Source organism: Ruditapes philippinarum, unplaced genomic scaffold, assembly GCF_026571515.1.
Source record: "Ruditapes philippinarum isolate M1 unplaced genomic scaffold, ASM2657151v2 ctg5409_1_1_1_1, whole genome shotgun sequence".
NCBI classification, from domain to species: domain Eukaryota; kingdom Metazoa; phylum Mollusca; class Bivalvia; order Venerida; family Veneridae; genus Ruditapes; species Ruditapes philippinarum.
This window is the reverse complement of record NW_026853260.1, coordinates 5440-30606: the sequence shown is the minus strand read 5'-3', so window position 1 is coordinate 30606 and position 25167 is coordinate 5440. Positions and strand designations below refer to the sequence as shown.

General features: G+C 33.8%; 2 protein-coding genes across 2 annotated transcripts; both read right to left on the bottom strand.

Annotated features, from left to right (window-relative positions):
- Window positions 1-5999: 5999 nt before the first annotated feature.
- Window positions 6000-11066, bottom strand: LOC132736317 (uncharacterized). Its single transcript, XM_060723427.1, has 3 exons — window positions 10946-11066; window positions 7901-8024; window positions 6000-7718 (listed from the first exon to the last, which is right to left on the bottom strand). Exons 1-3 carry the CDS (start codon window positions 11030-11032, stop codon window positions 6409-6411), a joined length of 1521 nt encoding a protein of 506 aa, XP_060579410.1. The 5' UTR covers window positions 11033-11066; the 3' UTR covers window positions 6000-6408.
- Window positions 11067-14840: 3774 nt separating this feature from the next.
- Window positions 14841-23863, bottom strand: LOC132736318 (BTB/POZ domain-containing protein 2-like). The gene is made up of 5 exons (XM_060723428.1): window positions 23839-23863; window positions 23447-23544; window positions 23026-23102; window positions 21538-21777; window positions 14841-15905 (listed from the first exon to the last, which is right to left on the bottom strand). The coding sequence occupies exons 2-5, from the start codon at window positions 23447-23449 to the stop codon at window positions 14936-14938; spliced, it is 1290 nt and encodes a 429-aa protein (XP_060579411.1). The 5' UTR covers window positions 23450-23544; window positions 23839-23863; the 3' UTR covers window positions 14841-14935.
- Between the last annotated feature and the right edge of the window lie 1304 nt (window positions 23864-25167).

The window sequence follows — 25167 nt, the reverse complement described above, 5'->3', positions numbered from 1 at the left end:
TATCTTATCAATATGTATGAGCTCTTGATGCATCATTTTCTGGCTCAGTATTTTCTTTAATTTTCCTTTCATTTTCATTTTGTTTTATAATTTACTTTCTAATACCTGAACGTATTGGGATTTTTCATTCTTCCATATCCAAGCAAGAATAATTGAAAAAAAAACACATGACAGCTATACCAAAAGACAATTTTGTACCGTTCTAAAGATTTTGTATGTTGTAATTGAGGTTGTACACCGTGGTGGTTGTGGTGATAGTTTTCACTTCCGATCATGACAGTAAGCCACATTGAATTCACAAGAGCACAGTTCAACCACCGCATTTTCCTGGGCAGGCTGTCAAGCAGTTTACCAGTACTAGTTGCCTTCACTTTCGCAAAGAACTGAAACTTCTGCAGAGCAGAGACCAGTGTCAATGACCGTAGAAAGGATTTCATGATCAATCACAACGAAAATGACCTGCACCCGTCGGGGGAATCCAAACCGATCGCCCGATTCACAGTCCAACGCTGTACCTGTTGAGTGAGCTAACACCACACTTCAGTGAAATTATATATATTTATATAATAATGCTTTAATATAAAACAAGTTTTAAACATCGAGAATATGTAAAATATGTATTGCAAATATTAATACATATTATATGTAATCATTAAAATATATGCATTCATTTCTTATTGAAAAATTTGACTTAGACTTTACAGAAAATAAATTTTTATTACCTCCCTTTATTTACATGAAATGTTAGATTCGGTAACATCTTTACAAATAATGCTTTTTGGAACTTATCTTAATTTGAGCATCATATTTATGATATAAAACCTTAAAAAAATTGTGTTATAGATATCTAGACAAGATGAATTAAGCACAGTGCATAAAGGTTTTATAATGATTGAATCTTAATACACAACACTTATTAAATAGTCTGTGCTGAGATCAAATCCCGTTTTAAGCCTCACTATATTTAAAATGTCTCGATACTTATAGCCTCTCACATAATACATAGTTATGCATTCATCCATTGTTGATAAAGATGTACAATGCGCATGTCCACCGGAAGGCGATGGCACGATGGTGAAAACGCGATGGTACAATGGTGAAAACGCGATGGTACGATGGTGAAATCGCGATGGTACGATGGTGAAATCGCGATGGTACGATGGTGAAATCGCGATGGCACGATGGTGAAAGCGCGATGGCACGATGGTGAAAACACGATAGCGCGATGGTGCGATGGTACGATGGTGAAAACGCGATGGTACGATGGTGAAATCACGATGGTACGATGGTGAAAACGCGATGTAACATCGCGTTTTCACCATCGTACTATCGCGCCATCGCGATTTCACCATCGTACCATCGTGATTTCACCATCGTACCATCGTGTTTTCACCATCGTACCATCGCGTTTTCACCATCGTACCATCGTGCATCGCGGGTACAGAATAAATAAAATGTCACGATTGTCCAAACGTGTCCAAACGGAACACCGTAGGAAACCGTAATTAACTAACAATAAATTTTCTCGCGGCTCTGAAATGAACGTTACCGGCCATCATATCCATGAGACTTAGACTGAATCGTAACCTGTGAAATGAAGGAAAGTTAAGGTAGCCCTGATGAGGGCTGGTTTGCCAGCTTAAAGCCTACCTTCTATGTGTGCAAGGTGCTCACGTAACCTAGCACTTTTTCTCGTCGTCCCAGCTACATGCTCGTAGTGCTTCGCGTCCCATTTCATGCCGTCTTATGGTACTAGGGGTTCATGCATCATATTACTCGTATACACACATCGTCCCGTTACCTTGTTAGGCAACTCCCGTCGGCTTATATCAGAACATCGGCATCTGCTCTTCAAGTTTGAAGAGCAGTGGTAAATACAAAGCTGGATCTACCGAAGTACGAAAGTATAAGTTGTACCCTACCGCACCGTGGTTCTGTCGATGCCCTGTGCCTCTCAATGACGAACTTGTACCAAAGGGAAATGGGTGTAACTGACTAAACAGTGTGCAAAAGGGAAACAAACTTATCTTTGAAGAGAGACAAAGGGATGAAATACCAAAATGCTATGACGTTGTTGCAAAAAACAAATTATTATATTGTGTTTTACCTCTAAAAACAATATACATCTATGAATGAATAGTCTGATTATCAGTGTCGATATGGTAAAATAAATTTATTTTGGGAGAAAAAGTGAAATATTTTGCTTAGTTTCATATGAATTTCACGGGTTTTCTTTCTCGTCAATTGCAAGCGTAGGGCCCTTGTTTATAGTTTTCATACTATATTTATTCAAAACGTACATCCGAATTATTCCTTGGTTTCCTATTTTTATTTGTCTGATCATCTACAGTTTTTCTCCATGCGCGCATTTCAATGTGCCTGGAATCTCACACTTCTAATGCATTTGCCTTGCACATATCAACTAAATTTTCAAACATTATCTGTTTGTGACCAATCATCTGAACTCGCAAAATCAATTTGGATGTTGATAATTTGATCAATCTGAACTCGCCAATTTAATTTTAATGTTTATGTTCAGAATCATTTTGATGTTGATAATTGTAATCATTAATCTTTGAATGTTTCTGTGACTGTGAGCAGTCATATTTATTCTCTAAATATTTCTGTGTACAGACCTAATTAGAAGTGATGATACGAGTTTCCACTGTATTTTTCTGATTTAAAAATCATATATTGTCACTATGTTATGTTGATCCTATTCCAAGTCATCATCTTAACGTCCAGATGATAACTGAAACTGAACAAGTTTTTTTACCAACACGCATGCGCACTTGAAACTTCGTTGGTTGACTTGTTGTCTCGTGACATTTCAATTATTCAAGTTTGCCTGCGTGTAATTTATTACCTCTTGGCATTAATTTTCCTAATATGAGAATTATTGGTCGATAGCTAGTAACTTGACAGACTGTCTGATTATTCTTTTATTATTTACAATACATATAGTACAAAAGTATAAGTACAAAGCAGCCTAACACCAAGTAGGAGATCACTGGAACGTCAATTTGAAATGTTTTGTTCAGAAATTTATTTGCAGCCAATGTGTCAAATAATATAGATATTTTGATGCACATGTGTATAAGGCTAAAGAAAAACCTGCACATTATCAACATTCTATATCTTTTATCCAAAACACTGAACATTATGTCTGTTGAACTAATATAAACTGTCCAGATAAAGTATTATAAAGTATTATACTAGACATATTCCTTTATTCCGTAACAATATGAAAACGTACAAATGATATCAATGTCAAAGAGATGTAGGTATATTAAAGAGATTCACATTGAAATAAACTTCTGAGTTTCTGAGAAAATTGACAATAACTTATTGGAGAGGTCATCAGACCTAGACTGATTGCTGGCGGCATCCATTTTTGCGTATCTGATTGTAGTAAATGACTCTCATTTAAAGCATAAAACCATTAGGAGCAGTCTACAAAAATTGTTATGCGCATGCTCCGCTTCAAAATACGACTTTACTTAAACGAAAAATTAACATCTAAGTGAACAAATCGGTACAAAGAAAAATAGGAAAATATCATTACGTTACTTAACACTACGTGATTTTTTCAATCCGTTTTAAACCGTATAAAGCGATTACTGTTTTCTGAATAGCGTTTTACTTTTCCGTTCTCCGAAAACTAGAAACAGTGAACATCCTAGCTACAATATTCCCGTGCACTAGTATATGACCGAGTGAACCGTGTATGCTCCTTATACGTTTGAACTGGTATGACTATCGCCACTCATGAAATATTTATTTTCATACCACTCGATGAAAACAAATCATGTATTTATAGAAAAAACTTGAATATCCTCTATGTATTACGGCGGTCAGTCTGTTAAAGACAGTGCCAAATGATACATGTAAGTGTGACGAAAGGTATTGAATAAAATAAAATGAAAATTTTCACTGGCCAGTTCGGATGTTAGTCAGACTACACTGCAATATTCGGCCATTTCCGTCAGTCTTCAGATAAGGACTAATGAATACTCGTTGAGGTGTTCCAACTGTTGACACTCTAATATTCCATTGCTCTATTACAGTAACATGCTTATCATGAGGAAAAACATGTACATGTACCATGGCATTAAAAACGTAAATCATGCGGTTTTTCTAATATTTATTGTGTTATTTAAAGAAAGTTGAAAATGAAAAGAATTTACATCCAAAGTGTCTTCCGTCAGGTCAGGGTTCACAGCAACAGGTATCTGAAAATTTAAAAAAGGGTTGTCTGATAATTTTTATTTTTAGATATTTTTTTTCGGAGCGTTTATTATGTTTTACTATAATTATTATTATAATATATCCATATCTCTTGACTTTGACGACATTTTTTGTAATATGGCAAGCAGGAATACATGTACTAAATAAACTCACTCAATAATCAACTCACATAAGATCTTTATTTCTTTATCAAGTTTGACCAAAAAGCGATGCGAAGAGAAAAAATGTTTATCATAAATACATGGTAACGAATATTTTTAGATAAATGGAGAATTTTTGACCGAAGACGGAAAACTATTACTTTCTTCATCTGTTTTTTTACTCCTATTTTTTTAATTGTACATACATTGCACTTTTATATTGCGTTGCATAAATTGTTCAGATGTGTAAGTTCACTTTTCGTATTTAAGTATAGACCATGAGCTTTGCCCCACACTTATAAATTTGCTGTTTTCAATATCTATCCGTCTTTAAGAAAGATATATTTATATGTAACATATTCCCTTTGATATATTTTGACTTAAAGAGGAAATTTTGTATAATTCATTATTGTACATCTTTATGATAAACAATTTCAGTCTCCTAAATCATCAATTCGTTTCTGCAAATATTGATATCCGGGGACATGTACATATACCTAAAAAGTGTTTCCTGGGTTATGAGGTGAACCGTGAACGACTGCAAATTTCTACAAGCATATTTTTTTTTTTAACATTTATGATTATAAGAAAAAAAGTTGTTATTTGGAAATGAATAAAAAGAAACACTGATACTTAAATGTTTAGAGCTTTCGTATATATAAGTTTCGTTACCTAAAGAAGAGCTTTTAAAAGACACACTTTGCAACACTACCGTTTACGACAAGCATCATTTAGAAGTAACATGCAGATTGTTCATTGCCAATCATTTATGAAGCTACAGATTTTCTCCGTTGAACTTAGTAGTTTTCTACAAATAAACAGATTATTCTATATTATACCGATGAGTTTGTCCATTGAGTAGTTATTTTTCTAGTATCACACATACTCTTCGAACATATGTGCTGACTTCGCCTAAAATGCTTTTCCAGATTTTTATTTTTCACGGCAACAGGTGTCAAGTAGCGTGTGTCAGTTGTTAAAAGATGCCACGTATTTAACTTCAGCGTTTTTTTTTTCTTTTTCATATTTTCTAGTCCTTCCGGATTATTGATTTCAGCAAATTTGTTCTTGAGGATTGAATACCTCTTCAAAATAACAAAGTTATAGCCACTATTAGCAAAGATCAGCAAAAATAAAGCAAATTTAACCTGGAAGGTCAAGGGCATTTATAAATGAAGGTCAAGTTAAATCTTGTCACCTTGAAGGTCTTGTCCTAACGGTTTTCGTGGCCAAGGATGAAGATAATACATTAAGAACTTAAAAACGGAAACGCCCACATGAATGTGACATACTTCTATCTAGTCTTTTTAAGTTGAGCTAAAAAAAAATAAAATTGGTAAGTTTGATATATTTTTTATTCAAATTCCACAAGGCCACATAGCCGGTGAGGGTAAACAATATAGAGGATATACAATATAACACACTCACGCTCACGCGCACACGCACACGTATCTGGTAAGACAGTTTGCAAAAATAAATATACAGAGAAGATAGATTGAAACGACAACTTTCAATTGCATGTTGAAATACCTTGGTATTATTAGTTCTTTATATTAAATATTTTTATTTGTCCTTCTACCGATAAACAGTTTTGTGCAGATAGATACTTTTTAGATAGATACTTTTATTTCCTCCATATCTGGAGAGCAAAACATATTTACAATTAAATACATTGTCACATCAACTATATATGCATATGTACAAACAACATACAATTTACTTTAATAAATAATACATGCACAAACATATATATATAAACCATTCGATTATTCAAGCCTTGAATTAGTATTTTACCATGTAAATAATTCAATCCAAATTAATGATAGTCATTATCTTGAAGATCCTTTTAACACTTAAAACTTTATCATTTTTTGCTTGTACATTTTGACAAAAATGTCAGATCAAAAGAAGACGCCATGGTCAATTTCATCTGAGAATGCCGACCTTAATGTACTGATTTCTTCTTTAAAATGTCTTAGTTTAATATTTTATGCTTGTACATTTTGATCAAAATGTCAGATTAAAAGAAGACGCCATGGCCAATTTCATCTGAGAATGCCGACCTTAATGTACTGATTTCTGTATCAGCCTCGGCCATTACGAACCCAATATCTGGTAGAAGATGATTTTCATAGGAGACCTCAGCTTGGTTCAATGATTCATTCGGAATTTTTCGGTACAGATCGAAGCGAAGAGCATCTTGGTATGAAGGGTAATTGTTGAACATGCTGCCAATCTGAGAATTTGAATAAAAGAAATGCGGTAAATGTTTCTTCTCCAAACTTGTATGTAACATATCTACAAAAAGGATCAAGGCTCGTTCCACATCATCAACTCTCGTATCCTTGTATAGATGGCAGGTATACAAAATCAGATACAATGCTATCTGCTTGAGGTAGTATGATTTCAGCACTGTGACAATAGGAGGCGGAGGTCTGTTTTCATTTTTTGCGATCGTCAAAGTTTTGGTAAAGTAGGTCTTCAATATGCGTAGAGCAGTGAGTATATATTTCTGTTTCTGCGTTGTTCTCGCAACATCTAAAGCATATCTTTCATAGCCAGCGGAATTAATATGCCATAGTAACATCTGATCTGCAAACTCTAACGATTTTACCGCGTCTTCCTCTTTCCACTTGCAGACAGCGTGTATCACCGCGTTGACAGGACGGCCATTATATTTTGTATCACTGTCAACCCTTAAACGTATGGCAGGAACGATATCTAAATCAATTTCCCGAACGATGTCAGTACGGATTTTGATTTGACCTTGCCTCATAAACAAATCGTTTGCGTCGTCGTCGAGATGTATCGTTATGTTCACAGCGGGAGGATTCATTTTTCTGGTAATATGAAAATTCACGTTTCTAGAGCGTTGCATTGCTTGTATTTTCTCTTCAATAACGCGGCAAGATTTGTCAATCAGTGACTCAAATACACCTTGGTGAATCATTCGAGAACTTAGATAAACGGTGCCATCTTTTTCTTCAAAAACCCTTTCCCGCCAAAGCTTTGGAAATCGAGCCTGTAAATATTGACTGCTTCCGTCTACCTTGAGGTAACAAAAACCAGGGACATATTTTCTATTTTTGTAAATGTGCTGCTCTGAAAGTTGTAATCCCTCGATGTGAAACTCTAAAACTGTATCAAATTCATCCGGTTTGATTACTTTCAGGCCATCTCTTGAACTGCCTTGACGAATGTAGGAATCAATACGGAGATGTTCGTAGTCGGTTGAAGCTTTTACTCGCAACTCCTTCAACAGCAATTCCATGACAGCATCGACGGCATCACGAGAACGTGCCCATTCTTTTCCTCCGAAATCTATTTCACCTAGGGGAGAGATAGACAGAGAGAAAAGTGATGTTATGTTGTAAGTAAGAAAAAAATACTTGTGAACTATTTAAAACAATTTGTTTGTCTAAATTAAATTAATGAAAATGTATATTTGTTATAAGTAATGTCAGAATGCTTAAACTTGAGTTGTAGAAATGATAAAAAAGAAGAAATAATACCAATATACGGTGATGCGTTCAACTTGACAACCCACTCCGCATTGCAGCTAGAGCCAAATTCTGTTATTGGTCTTTGCCATTGATTCAATGCTGATCCAAGTTCACCTTGACAAACATTGTCATCCTTTTGATATGTGTGAAATATATTGATGAAATTAAAAATAACTACAACAAAAAAAAAAAACAACAACAAAAAAACAACAATTGCTATGATCATATCATATCAAACTAAATGTTAAGGAAGTCTTAAACATATAATGTCCGATTATATTATTAAACAAAAATACATACGCACATAAAACAAACGTCATATTTAACACAGTTGTGGATAAAGAGCAGACTTTTCAAAAAACTATAATATATGAAAACATAGGCACAGTTTGATTATGTCTGTACGAGTACATATGAGTGGCAATAAACTCTTTCCTTACAACACGAATCATTTGCTCAAACAAGAGTGATCAGTGATCACGTGTCGACTCATAGTTGCAGCTATTGGGTGGGAGGAAAAACAAAAATCATTAACAAGGCAAAACGCGTTTTTTATGCAAGGGTCATAACTCGGCAAAAAGTCATTCAAGCAAAATACACGTGTATTATGCACAAGTACTTGAGATACTAATCAATATTGAAATGCATTAGTGGTATAAGAGGAGTAGTCAAGAAAAAAAAAATAAATAAAAATCATTAAAGGGCCATAACTCTGACAAAAATCATCAAACCAAAAATGCCGAGGATATGCACAACAAGACTTGGTAGTTCTAATTCCTATTTAGTTTGGATGGAATTGCACCCGTAGTTTCTGAGAAGAATTCCAGACAAGCTTCTGTTTAGCTGGCAACACAAAATAAACCCTTTTATATTCAAGGGCTATAATTCGGCCATAAATTGTTCAAGCGGAAAACCTGTATATTATGCGCAAATACTTAAGCTTCCAATCAACCATGTAGTTTCATTGCAATTGCCTTTGTGGTATAAGAGAAGTGGTCCAGAAAAACTTTATTTACTACTTTTTTTCATCCAAGGGCAATAAGTCGACCAATACTCATTTAACCGAAAAAACCTGTACAACATGCACAAGTACTTGACTAACTTATCAATCCTGTAAAGTTTCAATGAAATTGCATCAGTGGTCCGGACAAAATTTGAAAATGAAAATGATTAAAGAGCCATAACTCCTAACAAAAATAATTGAACCATAAAAATCCATTGGTATGCACATCTAGACTTGGTACTAATCATTTCTGTAGAGTTTTGATGAAACTGCATTAGTAGATAGATTCTGAGAAACAGTCCAAACAAGCCTCTGTGAAGCTGGCAAAACTAACAAAACACCTTTTTTATTCAAGGGCCATAACTCGACCAAAAATCCTTCAACCGAAAACCCGTGTAACATGCGCAAGGACTTTAGCTTAAGATCAATCCTGTTATGTTAAATAGAAATTGCAATAGTGGTATAAGAGGAGATGTCCGGACAAATTTTTAAAATGAACATCATTAAAGGTTCATAGCTCTGCCAAAAAAATATTGAACCGGACAATGCCGACAATATGCACAACTAGACTTTTTAATGATTATTCCTGTATCGCACAAGTACTTTTTGAGGAGTAGTCTGGACAAGCTTTGTAACGGACGAACAGACAAACAGACGACGGAGAAGTAATCCCTATTATGTTCTTTTAATAAACGCAGTTTAGAAAACATACCGTTTTTTTAAAAACTGAAAGTATTATATATAAAGAAAACATTGAATGTGTTCTGCGTGAGATAATTTAGTGCCCTGCTTAAACCACAACTAAATATATATGTCGTAAATAAAAATACCAATACAATGACCTTTTCTTTGTATTTCTCCAATACATTCAACATAAAAGATATAGAATTACGTCAGCAATGGCATATTTGTTACGCAAATGTACCCCCCGTGCTGGAGAACACAGATAAACACACGCCTGTGCATACATACAGAGGCACACCAACGCTCGCACGAGCGCACTCACACACAACTCACAAAAAGTCGTATTTGTTTCTTAAACGCATGCGGTGTAGAAAGGGTTGAACAAAGTCTATGTAGGCAATCGGAATCACCTTATAATAAGCGTTATTTTTTTGCAATATTTTTGAAGTGCTTTAGTAACAGTTGTCATTTCTTTTCTAAACATCGCAGAATTGTCTACACTGCTTACCAAAGTTTTTTTTTGTAATCTTGACATCAAATACTGATGAAGAAAAAATAGAAATCAACATGAAAAAAAATTACATTGATGATTTCAAAACATTCGACAGACATTAAACAGTAACTACAGAAAAGGTCATATGAAAAATATTAAAGCCTTCATTTAAAACAAAGGTTAGCTAAACAACTTGTCATTCAAGTTGTTCCGGATAACTTAAAACATATATTTCCTTACACACAAGTGCTGATTTTTTAAAACTTATATCAACTGATTCTTTTGTCAATGGAAACATTAGGAACGTAACAGTTTGCTTTTATTGGTGAATACAAAGGAATTAAAAGATGTGATTCGGATTGCCTTATATTCGGATTGACAACTATATTTATTGAATTGTGTGTTTCTATTTATAGAATTGCGTGTTTCTATTCATAGAGTTGCGTGTTTCTATTCATGTGACAAGACAGACCAACTAAATTTATAAAAAGGAAACGTTAAGATATGTTCAAGCCTTTCTATGTTTGCTTTTAGAAAAAGTAAAAAGTCGAGCGTTGCCCCCGCCCGGCGGTGGCTCTTGTTTGACATGTTTTAGACATGATTGAACAGTTTTATTCTTTTCTTGTCATGTTTCAGACATGAATGTAAAGTTAGTTTCTTTCTTGTCATGTTTTAGACATGAATGTATAGTTTGTTTCTTTCTTGTCATGTTTTAGACATGAATGTATAGTTAGTTTCTTTTCTTGTCATGTTTCAGAATGATTGAACAGTTTTATTCTTTTCTTGTCATGTTTCAGACATGAATGTATAGTTAGTTCCTTTTTTGTCATGTATAGAACAACAGTACAAATTAGCTTAAAATTAATAGACATACCGTGTCGCGACTTTCAGCAATTCTTCTTGAAGCATTACTTATATCCTCCGCCAATACTCCTGATAACGGTCCGAATTGTGTAGCCATTTTGTTAACACTGATTCAGATTTTATGTACTGCGCAATATAAGAAAGGCATTTTTGGAAATCCAGTCATGACGTAAATTGATAATTGATTAGGAAATTTAGGTCAGACATTTGTTGATATATTATATATTTCTTTTATAGTGTGTATTATCACATAAACCGCGGCGCAGGAGTGTAATAAAGCCATGTAATAAAAACGATATTACACTAGTGTAATAACACTTTGACGTGACGTCATTTGCGCTATATAGAAACATAGCGTTAAAGCGCGCTAATGTTAGCGTTACACTATAAACGCGTCATTGAAAAATTACTCATTTTAACAGTTTACTGTTCTTATTTTATATATGTGATAAAAAGAATATTATATTCGTGTAGATTCAATACTAAATTTATTGAACTCGTTGAATAAAACAATATTATGCTCGCCAGAGGCTCGCATAATATGATTTTATTAAACTCGTTCAATAAATTTAGTATTAAACTATACTCATTCAATATCCTCTATTTATATCATTAATTGCAATATGATGGAAAGATATATATGTTAATATCGATGTTAAGAATAGTTTCTGGCTTCGCCAATCTGACTAAATCTAAGATCTACTTAAGTTATTTCCTTTCTTTAGCCATGAACTTAAACCGTCCACATTAGACGAAGTATGAAAATATTTTTGTCCGTGGAAATAAAACAAACAGTAGAATTTTGTTAGAAAAAAAATGTTTGAAGGAATTTGAAACAGAGTAACTGGAAATATTAGACTCTATTTTTAATGGGCTAAATTGTTTTGTCAGTTTACCTGTCGGCTTTATAATGGACAACACCACATCGTGAAAATTTCATACTCGAGAGCACATCGCCTAAAACATTGTGAAAGCTCGCCGATGATTGGCTGTTGAAATATCAAGAGAAGGTGACGTCAATCCTAATGCGTAGGGTTAATAAGGAGCTGATTGGTGGATATTTCTAATTCTAACAAGGCTGTCTCGGGTGTACTTCTTGACCTTTAACAAACCATGAACTTGAGGTTGTTTCGCTTTGCGGAAAGGAATTAATTTTATTAGCTTTTGAATAGTTAATAACACAGGGGACATGAAATTAAAAAAGATGTTTTAACATTGGACCTTTGAGTGTGATCTTGACCTTGAGGGTAGTCAGATGATTGTTGTGCTCTGCACATGATGTCATAATGGTTATAATATCTTAAGTTACCTAAAAGCATTGCGGCGGTTTAAAGTTAAAGAGCAGGCACGAAATGTAGGAAGTGGATTAAAATTTTAGACGAATTTCAGTTAAGTCTGTACAGATATTTCACTGGCTAAAATGAAACGCACTTATTAAACATGAAACTAATTAATAATGAAAGAAAGTAGTGTTTGATCTGCCTTCTATCAGATCAGTTTACTTTAAGCGCGCTTTCCCTGTCAATATTTTATTTTTAATCAATATACGATCTGCAATGGTTCATTAAATTTCAATGTTTAAAAATCATATCTCCGTTTATAATACACCGTATAATATCAATTGTGATATAAATGAGTGAATGCTCCCTTTTTAACTGATTGTCATTGTTTATACACCTAAATTAAAGAAACACGTTGTGCAATAAGCCGTTAAATTACAGATGAACTCGGATTTGTATCAATCCGATGGCTATGTACGTCCTAACAAAACCAAACAGAAAAAAATCAATGTTCCAGCTAACGTATGACATTAATTAGATGAAATTAAACTATTAAGTCTTACCGAAAGAATATCTTCTTACCTTAGATACATCACTAATTATATCACAAGAATGTAGTTTAAATATATAGATTTCAGTGATTGGATCATGGGAAACATTGTATTGTATAGACTACAGTCAGCTGTCCGTTTATCAACTGTGGTTACGCCCTACAGACATCCGCTGCAATGACAAAATGAGCGAAAAGGACCAGTGAGAAAGGGCAATGAGCTACACAACATGGTAGGTGTTGTAAAAATTGTCACTGAACGAACAAATGTTTAAGTTACACAACAATCATAGCATTGCGAAACTTCACTATTTTGAGAGCGCTAGTGATATTGTTATTACAAATTTCTCTTTTATTTTAGCTTATTATCATAAATAGAAAAGTAAAAAGCCATGTTTCTTCTGTACATTGAGTTATACTTTTGATATATTGTTGCCACATTTTTACAATTTAGCGTTACCTTAAAAAAAAGGTTAAGCATTTCCCAAGACATCTAGTATATTAATGTTGGCCATATTTGTTACCACTTTTGTATTTCAGGTGAAATTTTGTACGGAATATGCCATTTAAAGCGTTTAATACGAAGAGGCTAAACTCTCTTGAAGAAAATCAATTGCATTTTTACATTTTATAAAAAATATCTAAAATAATGCTAATCGTATGAATTCTTGCTATGACACTCCTGTCTATGCTTGAACAAAGATATATTTATTACTTGTTTTGTTATTCTACTATTGTAATGTACTCATGAGAGTAATGCTTTAATGTATTCATATCATATCTTAAGAAATCTTTGATTGTAATTAAGCAGTAAGACATATAAAATGAGAGGCGCTACATAAAATAGTTTTACAATGTAAGGTTGTAACTCGTACATGTTTGTTTATAGAAATATATCAGTGAAATATAAAACTGATAATTTCACTGTTTAAAACAGTGAAATTATCAATTTGACAATTTCACTGTTTAGAATTTAAGCCCTTTAAGTTGTTTCGATGATATACTAGCGTGCACAGTACTGGGAACCAACTTTGACGTGACGTCGTAAATGACGTTACGTTGTATTATTATTTGGCGCGCTTTGCATTTAGTATTAGGTTAAAATGTCTTTTTAAGCGTTTCAATGCATATAATAAAAAGAAAATTTGTTAAGTTTAGTGTAAGATCGAAATATATTTCACCTCGTGAATACCAAAAGTTAATATTTCACTCGTTGCTACGCCACTCGTGAAATATACCTTTTGGTGCTCACTCGGTGGAATATATTCCGATCTTACACTGAACTAGACAAATATCCTCTATATAATGAAATGCTACGGAACACAGTGCTTTTAAAAGGGATGCGGAACACATACACTTTAGGCAGGTATACGGAGCACATTCTAATTTATGTTCTGTTTTGTTTTTCGTTTGAAACAATCATTTATACTTGTTTTTTTGTTTCCTTTTTATGAAATGAATTTTCGAATACATAGACATCTGTTATGTGCCATTATTCTTTCATTTGATTTGTTTGTTCCAGTATATAAAAGGCTGTCTAAAACTTTCACCTGAGTCGAATCACCGACATATGTCTCACTAACATGAAAGCTTTCTCACATGTAAAAAATCGAAGTATCTTGTGGGTCGCGAACTTACTACATGTAGTGTATATAATATGGAAGTAAGGATCAGCGAAACGTAGCCTACTGTATTGATAACTGCAATGAAAAAGAAACTAAGAGAGTCCCAAAAAGGCACGATTTTACCAAAAGGTCATACATTTATATTTTTATTTTCTTCCATACGTATATGTACTTGTTTTATAAAAAAAAATGAAGAAATAGCGATATGGACAGTATCTTGTGTTTCACGTATTCCTCCATGTATGCCTATATGTCAAGAGCAAATCATCGAAAAGGTGTGAATCCATCTGATGTTTCAAAAAAAATGCTTTAAAGTTCCCTGAAACGCCTTTAACAAGTTTAAGGATCAACTAACTGGCACTGCGAATGTAATGTGTTTGGCTGATTATAATCATATTATTATATCAAAATATGACGAAATTGGAATTATGAATAAGATTAAATTAAACACAAGTGTTATTATGAATTTATTTTTCATTTCTTTACTGTAGATACTGTATAAACATTTTGTATATTCATTATGCAATAAAACTTAAAAACAATATTCAAATTTCCTTAAATACCAGTGTCTGAAGTCCATAAGGTATACGTTTAACATTTATAATGACGTCTCGGATAGTACGCGAAATATTTACACTTGTTGACCTCGAAGAATCGTCATATACGCCACTCCTTGCTTGAAATTCAATATGGATGGTACCATTCTCTGGCTTCAGTGTCAATGGCTCAAGTAGATCTAGCGTATCGTCATGTACGTTAAACAGTATTTTATCAGATCTATGCCGCCCCGTATTTGTCAGGTGGATACTACTAACATGTATCACAAATTTACCTTTTACAGACACTAATTGCACAGGTTTCGAGGTATTTAAAACAACTAAGCAATCGGAAGATCCCGGTGATTGATTTACACGATCAAATCTAACGACTATCTGTCTTGTTTTACTAGAAAATCGTCCGATGTGTTCCTGTTCCGGTGACCCAGTTTTCGTTGCTAGGTGATGGTATATCATCAGCATTTCTTCATACGTCAGTATTCCGGTAGGGGCAACTGCCTTTGCGAATACGTCGATGGACATCAACGGGAAACGTACCAGAAACACGATCTCGCCAAGACATGATCTAATATTTTTCGGTGTCGTCGTTAAATCTTGCTTCACACATTCGGATCCAGCCCATCTTTTTAGTGCCATGAAATTCAAGGATTCGTCACTGCTTAGGCAATCACTAGCCATAATTTCTAAAAGACTGTCGTAAGAAAGAGTAAGGAAATCTGCCGACAGAAAAATATCATTTGAATGCTCAACAATATAATCAAAACATTTTGTTTGAAGTGGTATCTCGTCGTAGACCTTGGCTTGCTCGTATATTGTACAGGCAGTGCCAACTGCAATCGTGTTTGCTAGAAACTCCGTACATTTCGCGACCAAACCGTCCAGAGCGTATTTCTTGGCAACGTAAAGACATCCGGTTACGTTTTTACCATCAAGCTCGACTTCATCTGAGTATATGAATCTGAAACAAGATTGCATTTGAGAAAATGCTATGCCACCGCATTAATACAACACTGAATAGAAGTGTAGGAACAAATACTGTTGAAGAACGGGTCTTTTATTAACCTCGTATATTATTGTCTGGATGAGCTGGTACCAATGCAAAACCAACATATTACTATAAACTGCTAGCATTCCCTTTCAGAAAGATAAGCAGACGACAGCCTAAATTTCATGACTACATCAAAGGACAACACAGTAAGACACTTTGTCAAAATCTAGGTCAGCTGATATCAAAGTTCACTTTATATCTTAATCTGTGCACATGGTTCAAATTTCATAGCTGTACATCAAAGGACAAGAAAGTAGGTCACATAATCAAAATCTAGGTCACTTGATATAAAAGTTTAATTTTACAACTAAAACTGTGCACATGGTCAAAATTTCATTGCTGTACATCAACAATGAAAAGAAAATAGGTCACTGTCCCCTTGGGCAAGGCAAAATTTTGACCCAAGGGTTTAATTCAAAACAATCTTGATACAGGTCCACCAAACAACATTTCAAGTCAAATATCTAAGCTGTAGCTTTCTCCCATTCAGAAAACATTTGTTTTATTTTCTGTTTTTATTATGTGTACTTAATGAAAATCACTGCCTCCAGGCAGGGCCGATTTTGACACCAGGGGAAAAATTTGAACAACTTTTGTAGAGGACCTACAGATGATATTATATAGCAAACATCCAAGTTCTATGCCTTGTACCTTCAGACAAAAATAGTTTTTATTTTTTTTTTACTATATGTACATAATGAAAATCAATGAACCCGGGGCGGACCCAATTTTGACCCCAGGGCTATAATTTGAACAATCTTAGTAGAGGTTCACTTCCCAAAGTCTCATGCCATAAATTTAACCTCTAGCCTTTGTCAATTCAGAGAAGAAGATTTTTCAAGTTTTTACTTTATACATATAAGGAAAACTATCGCCTCTAGGGCAGGGCAATTTTTTCACTAGCGGCATAATTAAAACAACTTTAGTAGAGGACCCATAGATGATATTATATACCAAATATCAAAGCTCTAAGCCTTGTACCTTCAGACAAGTAGATTTTTTAATTTTTTACTATATGTACATAGTGAAAATCAATGACCCCTGGGGGTGGGGCCAATTTTGACACCAGGACTATAATTTGTACAATCTTGCTAGAGGTTCACTACACAATGTTTCATGCAAAATATCTTAACTCTAGCCTTTGTAAATTTAGAGAAGATGATTTTTTAAGTTTTTACTATACACATATAAGGAAAACCTATGGACCCCGGGGCGGGGCTAATTTTGACACTAGAGACAAAATTTGAACAACTTTGGTAGAGTACCTATTGATGATATCATTTTACAAATATTAAAGCTCTAAGCCTTGCACCTTCAGACAATAAGATTTTTTTATTTTTTACTATATGTATATATTGGAAATCAATGACCCCCGTGGCAAGGGCAATTTTGACCCTAGGGCTGTAATTTGAACAATCTTGCTAGAGGTTCACTACACAATGTTTCATGCAAAATATCTAACCTCTAGCATTTCGCCCCATTAAAGCAAAAAGGTACCAAGCGACATTTTGGCCAAAAATAACTTTTTAACATTTTTCATTATGTTTTAATGTTATCTTTAATCTGTAGAAATATCTAGGTAGTATCATGTTTATTTACAGACATATAAGGTTATGTAAAAAGGTACAATGTCAGTATTTTCCCATTTAGTAATGCAAAAAGGTACCATATGTATACCAGTTTGAGCAAAAAGGTACCAAGTGTCACATAGTACCTTTTTGCATTGAATGACTATTTAAGTTTTGAGCACTTATTTCAAAGCAAAAAGGAACCATGTGTCACATGGTCCCTTTCTGCACACAAAGAATTTACGACCCGTAAGATTATTTCATATATTAAATTGTTTGCTTGGTACCTTTTAGCCTTTAATTTATACATAATCTAGATGTTGATAAGGACATCAAATATAACTTTATATCCCAGAGTATTATTTATGTTTTAAATTGGGGAATGATAACAGTGTGAAGATAATGATAGTGTAAAAATGAGTTCTTCACAAAAACGTGGACATAAAAAGAAAAGTAATTGACTATACTCTTGCCAACAAGATACATGGGTTATATGGAAGGAGAAACATGACATGGAAGCGTACATCTGCAAATATACTAGATTATGATACAGTTAAATTGGTGAAACAGCATAAAGAGTAATTTCCTAAAATGAAATCTCATTATACAAGAAAAAAAACTGAAAGAAACAATACCTATCTCATGACTATGACTTAAACATTAAAAAGTTGTAGAAACTGTAAACTATTGAATGTGAAAAGAAGGAAATAAAACCTGTTAAGCAACATATGTATAGGAAGACAGTAGGCACCCTAGATTGTACGATCAAGGAACAATATATTGAACATCAAAAACTGAAAGAAAATTCACAAGAAGAAAAGGTTAAAATATGAAAAAAAAGATCAACAAGGAAAGGCGGCGTACAATGAACGCAACCCCCATATGACCCAGCAACAAGAACCAATGGCAAGTTGGAGCAAAAGGTGACACATGCGTTTTATGATGCATGTTTTGATCCCAAGGCCGTTGTAACAACCCCTTGCTCATTAGTGAGTGAGCTTAACTATTCAATGCTACACAACTTGACAGTATATTCCTAATGAGACAAAAATGTGGTATGTCATGTTTGGGATAAAACCAACTGCAAAGAGAGGCATGTGAAATAGCTTCCTGCTTAATAAAAAACCCTTTTTACTTGTCAGAGTGGTAATGTTAAATAAGTCATATATTTTTCAGATTCATACGGGGGACAAAACAGAAATAGATTCGTAGCTACGTCTCTTCTTTTATATTATCACAAGTTCCAAGTTTAAGATTGATCATCACAAATTTCTTGTATCGGGTCACTCACAGATGGAGTGACAATTTGACTCTTGAAGGGGCAAAGAAAATAATTCCTGTATAATTATGTATCATTCAGTTGTGTTCTCTTATATCACTGGCCAGAAAATCACAGTCATACATTGCAATGCCAATGAAATATAACCATGTTTTTGATTTCAAATACTTCATTAAGAATCAGTGTCCAAGACTCAAAACATCCATTGACTGACAAAGAGTAAACTGGCTACAGGTAAAATGGATACAGGTACCAAAGGAAAGCCCAAAGTCAGTAATTGTAAATTACAGCTTCAATGCTGAAGATTTTATGGAATTAGAAGTTCAGAATACAGAATCTAGACAGAAAGAAAGAATCACTGGACAATTGGTGAACAAGATATGAAGTTATGATACCAAATCGCCAGTTTCTATTCAAAAGAAAAATGACTTCGTTACTTTGTGTGCAAAGAAAATTATCCCAAAAGAGTTCCATAATTATAATGCCACTTACCAACATAAAAGAAAGAAAAGGATTATGTCACAATGGAATCGGATGAGAACGATTCTGATTTTGACTAACAATGTAAGAGATTTTGACAAAGGCATTAAGATTGATCACAGACGAAGACTTTCAAAACATGCAGTGTGATAGTTGTATCAGACATTAACTGAAAACACAAGAATTTCATATTTTTATTTGCATCATTGTAGAATAAAACTGTAACCAAATGATGCTTTTTGTTAATATTGTTGGGACAAAAAGGTGCCAACTGCCATATGGTACCTTATTGTGATATATTTTACAGCAAATGTTAAAAATCATACAATGCAAAAAGGGGCCAAGCGATCATATGGTACCTTCTTGCATTTGTCGGTCAAAATATTTATTAGTGCAAAAAGGAACCATTTCCTTTAATTGATTAATTATCACTAATTAGTAATATATAAGCTTTACTACTTTTTGAGCATGTACATTCAAATATTATCTAAATATATGTGAAGTTTCTTTGCCATGTTGTAAAAACCTGATTTGATATGGAACTTCAAATCTTAAAACGCGATTTTCTCGAAAACATGAAAATGTCACTTGGTACCTTTTTGCTTTAATGGGGCGATTTGTCAATTGCTAGAAGAAATTTTTTTAAAGTTTTTACAATATACATATAAAGAAAACCAATGACCCCAGGGGCAGGCCGATTTTGACCCCAAGGCTATAATTTGAACAATCTTGCTAGAGGTTCACTACACAATGCCTTATGCAAAATATCTAAGCTCTAGGTCTTTTGGGTCTTTACAAGAAGGTATTTTAAGTTTTTACTATATGTACATATAGTGAAATTCAATGACACCGCGGGCGGGGCCGATTTTAACCACAGGGCTATAATTTGAACAATCTTGGTAAAGGTCTACAAGACAATGCCTTATGCAAAATATCTAAGCTCTGGGCCTTTTTGGTCTTTACAAGAAGGTATTTTAAGTTTTTACTATATGTACATATAGTGAAAATCAATGACCCCCGGGCGGGGCCGATTTTGACCCCAGGGCTATAATTTGAACAATCTTGGTAGAGGTCTACCAGACAATGCCTTATGCAAAATATCTAAGCTCTAGGCCTTCTGGGTCTTTACAAGAAGATTTTTTAAATTTATTCTTATAATTCCTTTTGGTTGCCATGGCAACCAGATTTCTGCATGGAATGAAATTCTTTGAACAACTTTGGAAGCCCTTCACCCAAGGATCAATCCTGCCAAGTTTGGTTGAAATTGGACAAGTGGTTTTTCACAAGAAGATTTTTTAAGTTCACTATATAATCTATATAACACACACACACACACACACACACACACACACACACACACACACACACAAACAAACACACACACAGGTGAATCGCTATATGCCACCGCATCGCAGATGCTGCGGTGGCATAATAAAAATGCTATACCGTAAAGCAGTGGATTAATGATGAACATTATATAGTACATACATGTATATCATATCATATTTTATAACCAAATGTTAGCACATACACGCTGCCGTAGATTAAATAATAATAATAATTCTCATTTCAGCGCATTAGAAATTAAAACATGAAAAGGGAATTGAAAATTAAGACGTCTCCTTACAGTTGATAAAATGTTTGTTTGTTTGAATTGGTTTTACGGCGCACCATTACAATTCATGACGTCTATGAAAGCAAGACTAGGGCCATAACCACCAAACCTGCTGGAGCTACGACATGCATAGATGCCAGTAATTCGGACCCATTTAGTCACCTCTTAGGGTGGTCAACGATGGCTGCAGTTCTAATGCCTCAACCCTCAGCAACAAAGTGTGCGTGGGGGGAGGGGGGTGGGGGGGGTAGAAATAGGTGTTATTATTATTTTGACAAACACTCTGCCTCGGGTGCATTGCAATTGTTTTTTGAAACTGTCAGTTTTATTAAAAATAACACCCTTGAGTTGCAGAAAGTCCCGTTAATTCTTATAGAGCTAAAATTAAGACCCTAGCTTACTTTGTTGATAAATGTTTGCAAATTTCAAACATTAACATACATTGACCTGAGTATAACCACAAACTTACGGCCTAAACCACTTGGCAGCCGACATAAGTTAAATTAGCATATTTAAATGAGACAATTTCCTAGAATATTCTCTCGAGCCTGATATTGTCTTCTGAGATGTGCTTTGAACCATCTAATACACAAAATGTACCTTAATATAATTTTCATCGTTGATATGTCGGTATCTTTTATCAATATCGTGCCAGAGGTTTCAGCCATCGGTCCGTAGAACATTGCTTCAAATACCTTACTGCGCATGCTCAGAAGTAATCGGTGAGCCGGAAGTTTCGTTGAACTTTCTTTGAATATAAAACTGACATCTGACAAACGGTCGGAAAGACAAAAGTTGCTAGCATCATCTTTCAGAGTTCCGACTTTCTTCCGATTAGAGCTGTTTTATGATAACAAAAAATGATATATAAAAGCACGTTCAATTTTGTATGTCAATATCTGAGATTTTTTTTTGCTGTGGCGCCAAAAGTTGTACGCCTCATAATAAGTATACGAATAAAGCAAATATCAAACTGAAGGGAAATATATCAAAACATATAAAATTGTTTATTCACTATCAAGTGAATCTCAGCATCCAAACATGATTTAAGTATGTATTATAATAACTGCATTTCAACCTCCGTTACTAACGGGGCCTTCTGCTCATGTGGACACACATGTAATTTCTGCTGATAAGGTTATCCTTAATCTCTTTATTTGCTCACTGGCCAAAATACTTCAAAATAAATTGAATTCGTTTAAAGTACAAATATTTTAGTATTGAAGTAATTTAGAAATGATATAATTTTCTTCAAAATAATTTGAATCCATTTAAAGTACAAATATGTCTGCCATTAATAAGCCATCAGGTATGAAGTTAGGCTCTTGAATTATTCAAGATTACTTTAAAAAAAATGAACATTTAAATATAATAAAGCGGCAATGGAGAACATATAGTATTCAACAAAATCACATTGGATTCAAATCGAGACACAAAACATAATGCCCAGTTTTCCAAGCTGTGGGGTTCTCTATCTATCTATCGATTAAGATGTTAGTTATATTTTCTCACAGATATCCTAATTTCAGTCCAGAAAAGTTGCAAAACAAAGATTGCATGTTCCTGCAAAATTTTGTTTTGTCATGGCTCATATATAACTGTAATATAAATCTTTGATGTATTGCTATTGTTGCATCTGAAAGGTCATTGATTACTTTGGATATAAAAGTGCATTACATGTATAATTATGGTCATTTTCAAAGTAAATGAAATATAATCCTTGTCTGGAAGTAGTGATTTGCCCAATTACACTGGCAAAAATGGCGACGAAAAGTTTCAAAAAATAATACATGAAGTAACATTTGACGTTTTGAAGTTCGATTGGCATATAACCTAATTATAAAAGTTTTCCAACCCCTGTTTTTAACATTTTTTATATTCTTTTACCCTATTTTAAACGACTTTTAACTTTCTTGCGATTTTTGACGCGCAGACATGTCTACGACCCCGCAAGGGGTTTAAAATTAACAGAAGATAGATAAAAAAAGAAAAAGAAATGATGGTTACTGCCCACGGATAAAAATAGACTAATCCGCTCCTAGCCCTTTTTTCTTACAAGCAAGACGCGTTATGGTGCATAGACTATACCTTTCAGAAACTTCCTGTTCTGTCGTCTGCAATGTTTCAGAGTCGTCTGCGGTGATGCCTTGCTCCATTTTGATTATCTGCAAAAAAATTAAGTTCGCGTTTTTTTTTTTACAAGGGCATGAACCCTACAAAACTACGTTTGTTGTTTATAATGTTAAAGTGAATAAATAAATGGTAAGCATTTTCACATTTTCAATATTTCTAAGTAAAATTATCTATTTGTCTAAATGTTATATATAAGACAGAACGAGACTTTACTGAAAGAACTCAAGAAAACAAGATGATCATTTTAATAACTTAGAATCCGTTACAGTTACTAGATCTACATAGATTCTACTACAGCCTAGATTTTTGGTAGATATTTAGAGAGCAATGTAATATTCAGAACGCAAATTCTATGTCAAATATAATTAAAACGTACCATAGGCTTCAGTGATATTGGTTCAATTTAAACACTTCCTGTAACTATTCTGTCTTTTGTAATTTGAAGCAAAGGTTACGAGATCAGTATATCAAAAACTAGAAAATAGAAATACATAATGTATCAAAACTTGAATACTATAAACAATTTAATGTTAGATTTTGCTTTGAAAAATGTAACATCTTTTATGGGCATTTCTAGGGGTTTGTTTCTTTCTTCGAGATCTTGTGCTCTTAATCTGAATGTATGTATACATAGTAGAGCTATTCTAGTATTTTATGTGCATGTAGCATAAACGATGATAATGGTTATATTAACTGTAAAACAAAGGAACTCCTGTAATAAAACTAACATAAACATAATTACGGAAGAAAATATAAACATGTACATACCTTATCATCCGTTGCGTTATTGTATTGTGTGCGACGTCATAAAAAAACGTGACGTTGCGCGGAAAAATAGGATTACCGATCGCTTGGGCTGCAATTTCCTTCATGTACAGAAGACGTTGAAAGATCTACTAGTTGACTGCATTTCGCGATTTTAGACCTCCTTATTTTGCAATGTATAGAGAAAAGAAGAAAATAAAAAAGGCTTTTGGACAGAGTCCTCTAAAGAACAAAAAAGAAGAAAAAAGATTGAGACATTGACTTCAAACTCCTTGACACGGTGCATTTTCTACGTCGGGCAGCAAACCAATACAATAGCCGGTCAATGTAACATTTTCTTTCATAATTTTTTAAATATTTCATAATTTTTTATGGATAAAGTGATGACTGCTCAATCTAGTCAATAACCTATACTTGTTTTTGGGCAAAAATCAGTATTTTTTCATAATGTTTGGACAATCAGATATTCACGTTGTTTTACTTAACGCCAAAAAATTTGATTACGTTTCCGAAAAAAAAAACAAAAAAACCCCAAAACATTCTATACATGGGTTACTCACTTGAAAGAGCGGGCTCTACACTTTATCCCATAAAATAATGGAATTATTTATGTAGATCCTGTATGTTGTGATCAAAGTGGATAACCACACTAAGTGAAATTATATTTATGTACATACTTATGCAAATAAAACAATTTTCAAACATTGAAGAATATTTAAAATATGTTCTGCAAATATTTGTGCATATTATATGTTACTATTAAAATATATATGCATTCATTTTTTATAGTAAAATTACCTTCCTTTATTTACATGAAATGTTAAATTCGGTAATATCTTTATAAAAAATGCTTTTTGGAACCTACAACATTGATAAATCTTAATTTGAGCATCATATTTATGATTTAAAACCATAAAAAAATTGTGTTACAAGCGGGACATGCATGATTGCCCTGGATCGTTCACCTGGGTTACACTGCTAAAACATATCACAATTACAGTAATGAGGTCACCTTGGGTTTGTCATTTTTTAACAAAGCATCATAATTTTAAAATATTTGTACAATGTAGATGCTTGCTACTATTAACGTTTCTTGACAAATAGCTAAGCTCTAGGTATTGCAGGTTCACACAGAGGACATAAATGCATTTTCCTATACAAGTCTATGTAAAATAAGTGACCAGCGGTTGGGGGTTAAATCATTATATTATTTTTGTGGAGGACCACGCAGTGATGCTACATGCAAAATATATAAACTCTTGGCATTGAACTTTCAGATAAAAATAGAGAATAATAGGTTGGTGCCGTGGATTGAGAAAGTTTATCTGGCGA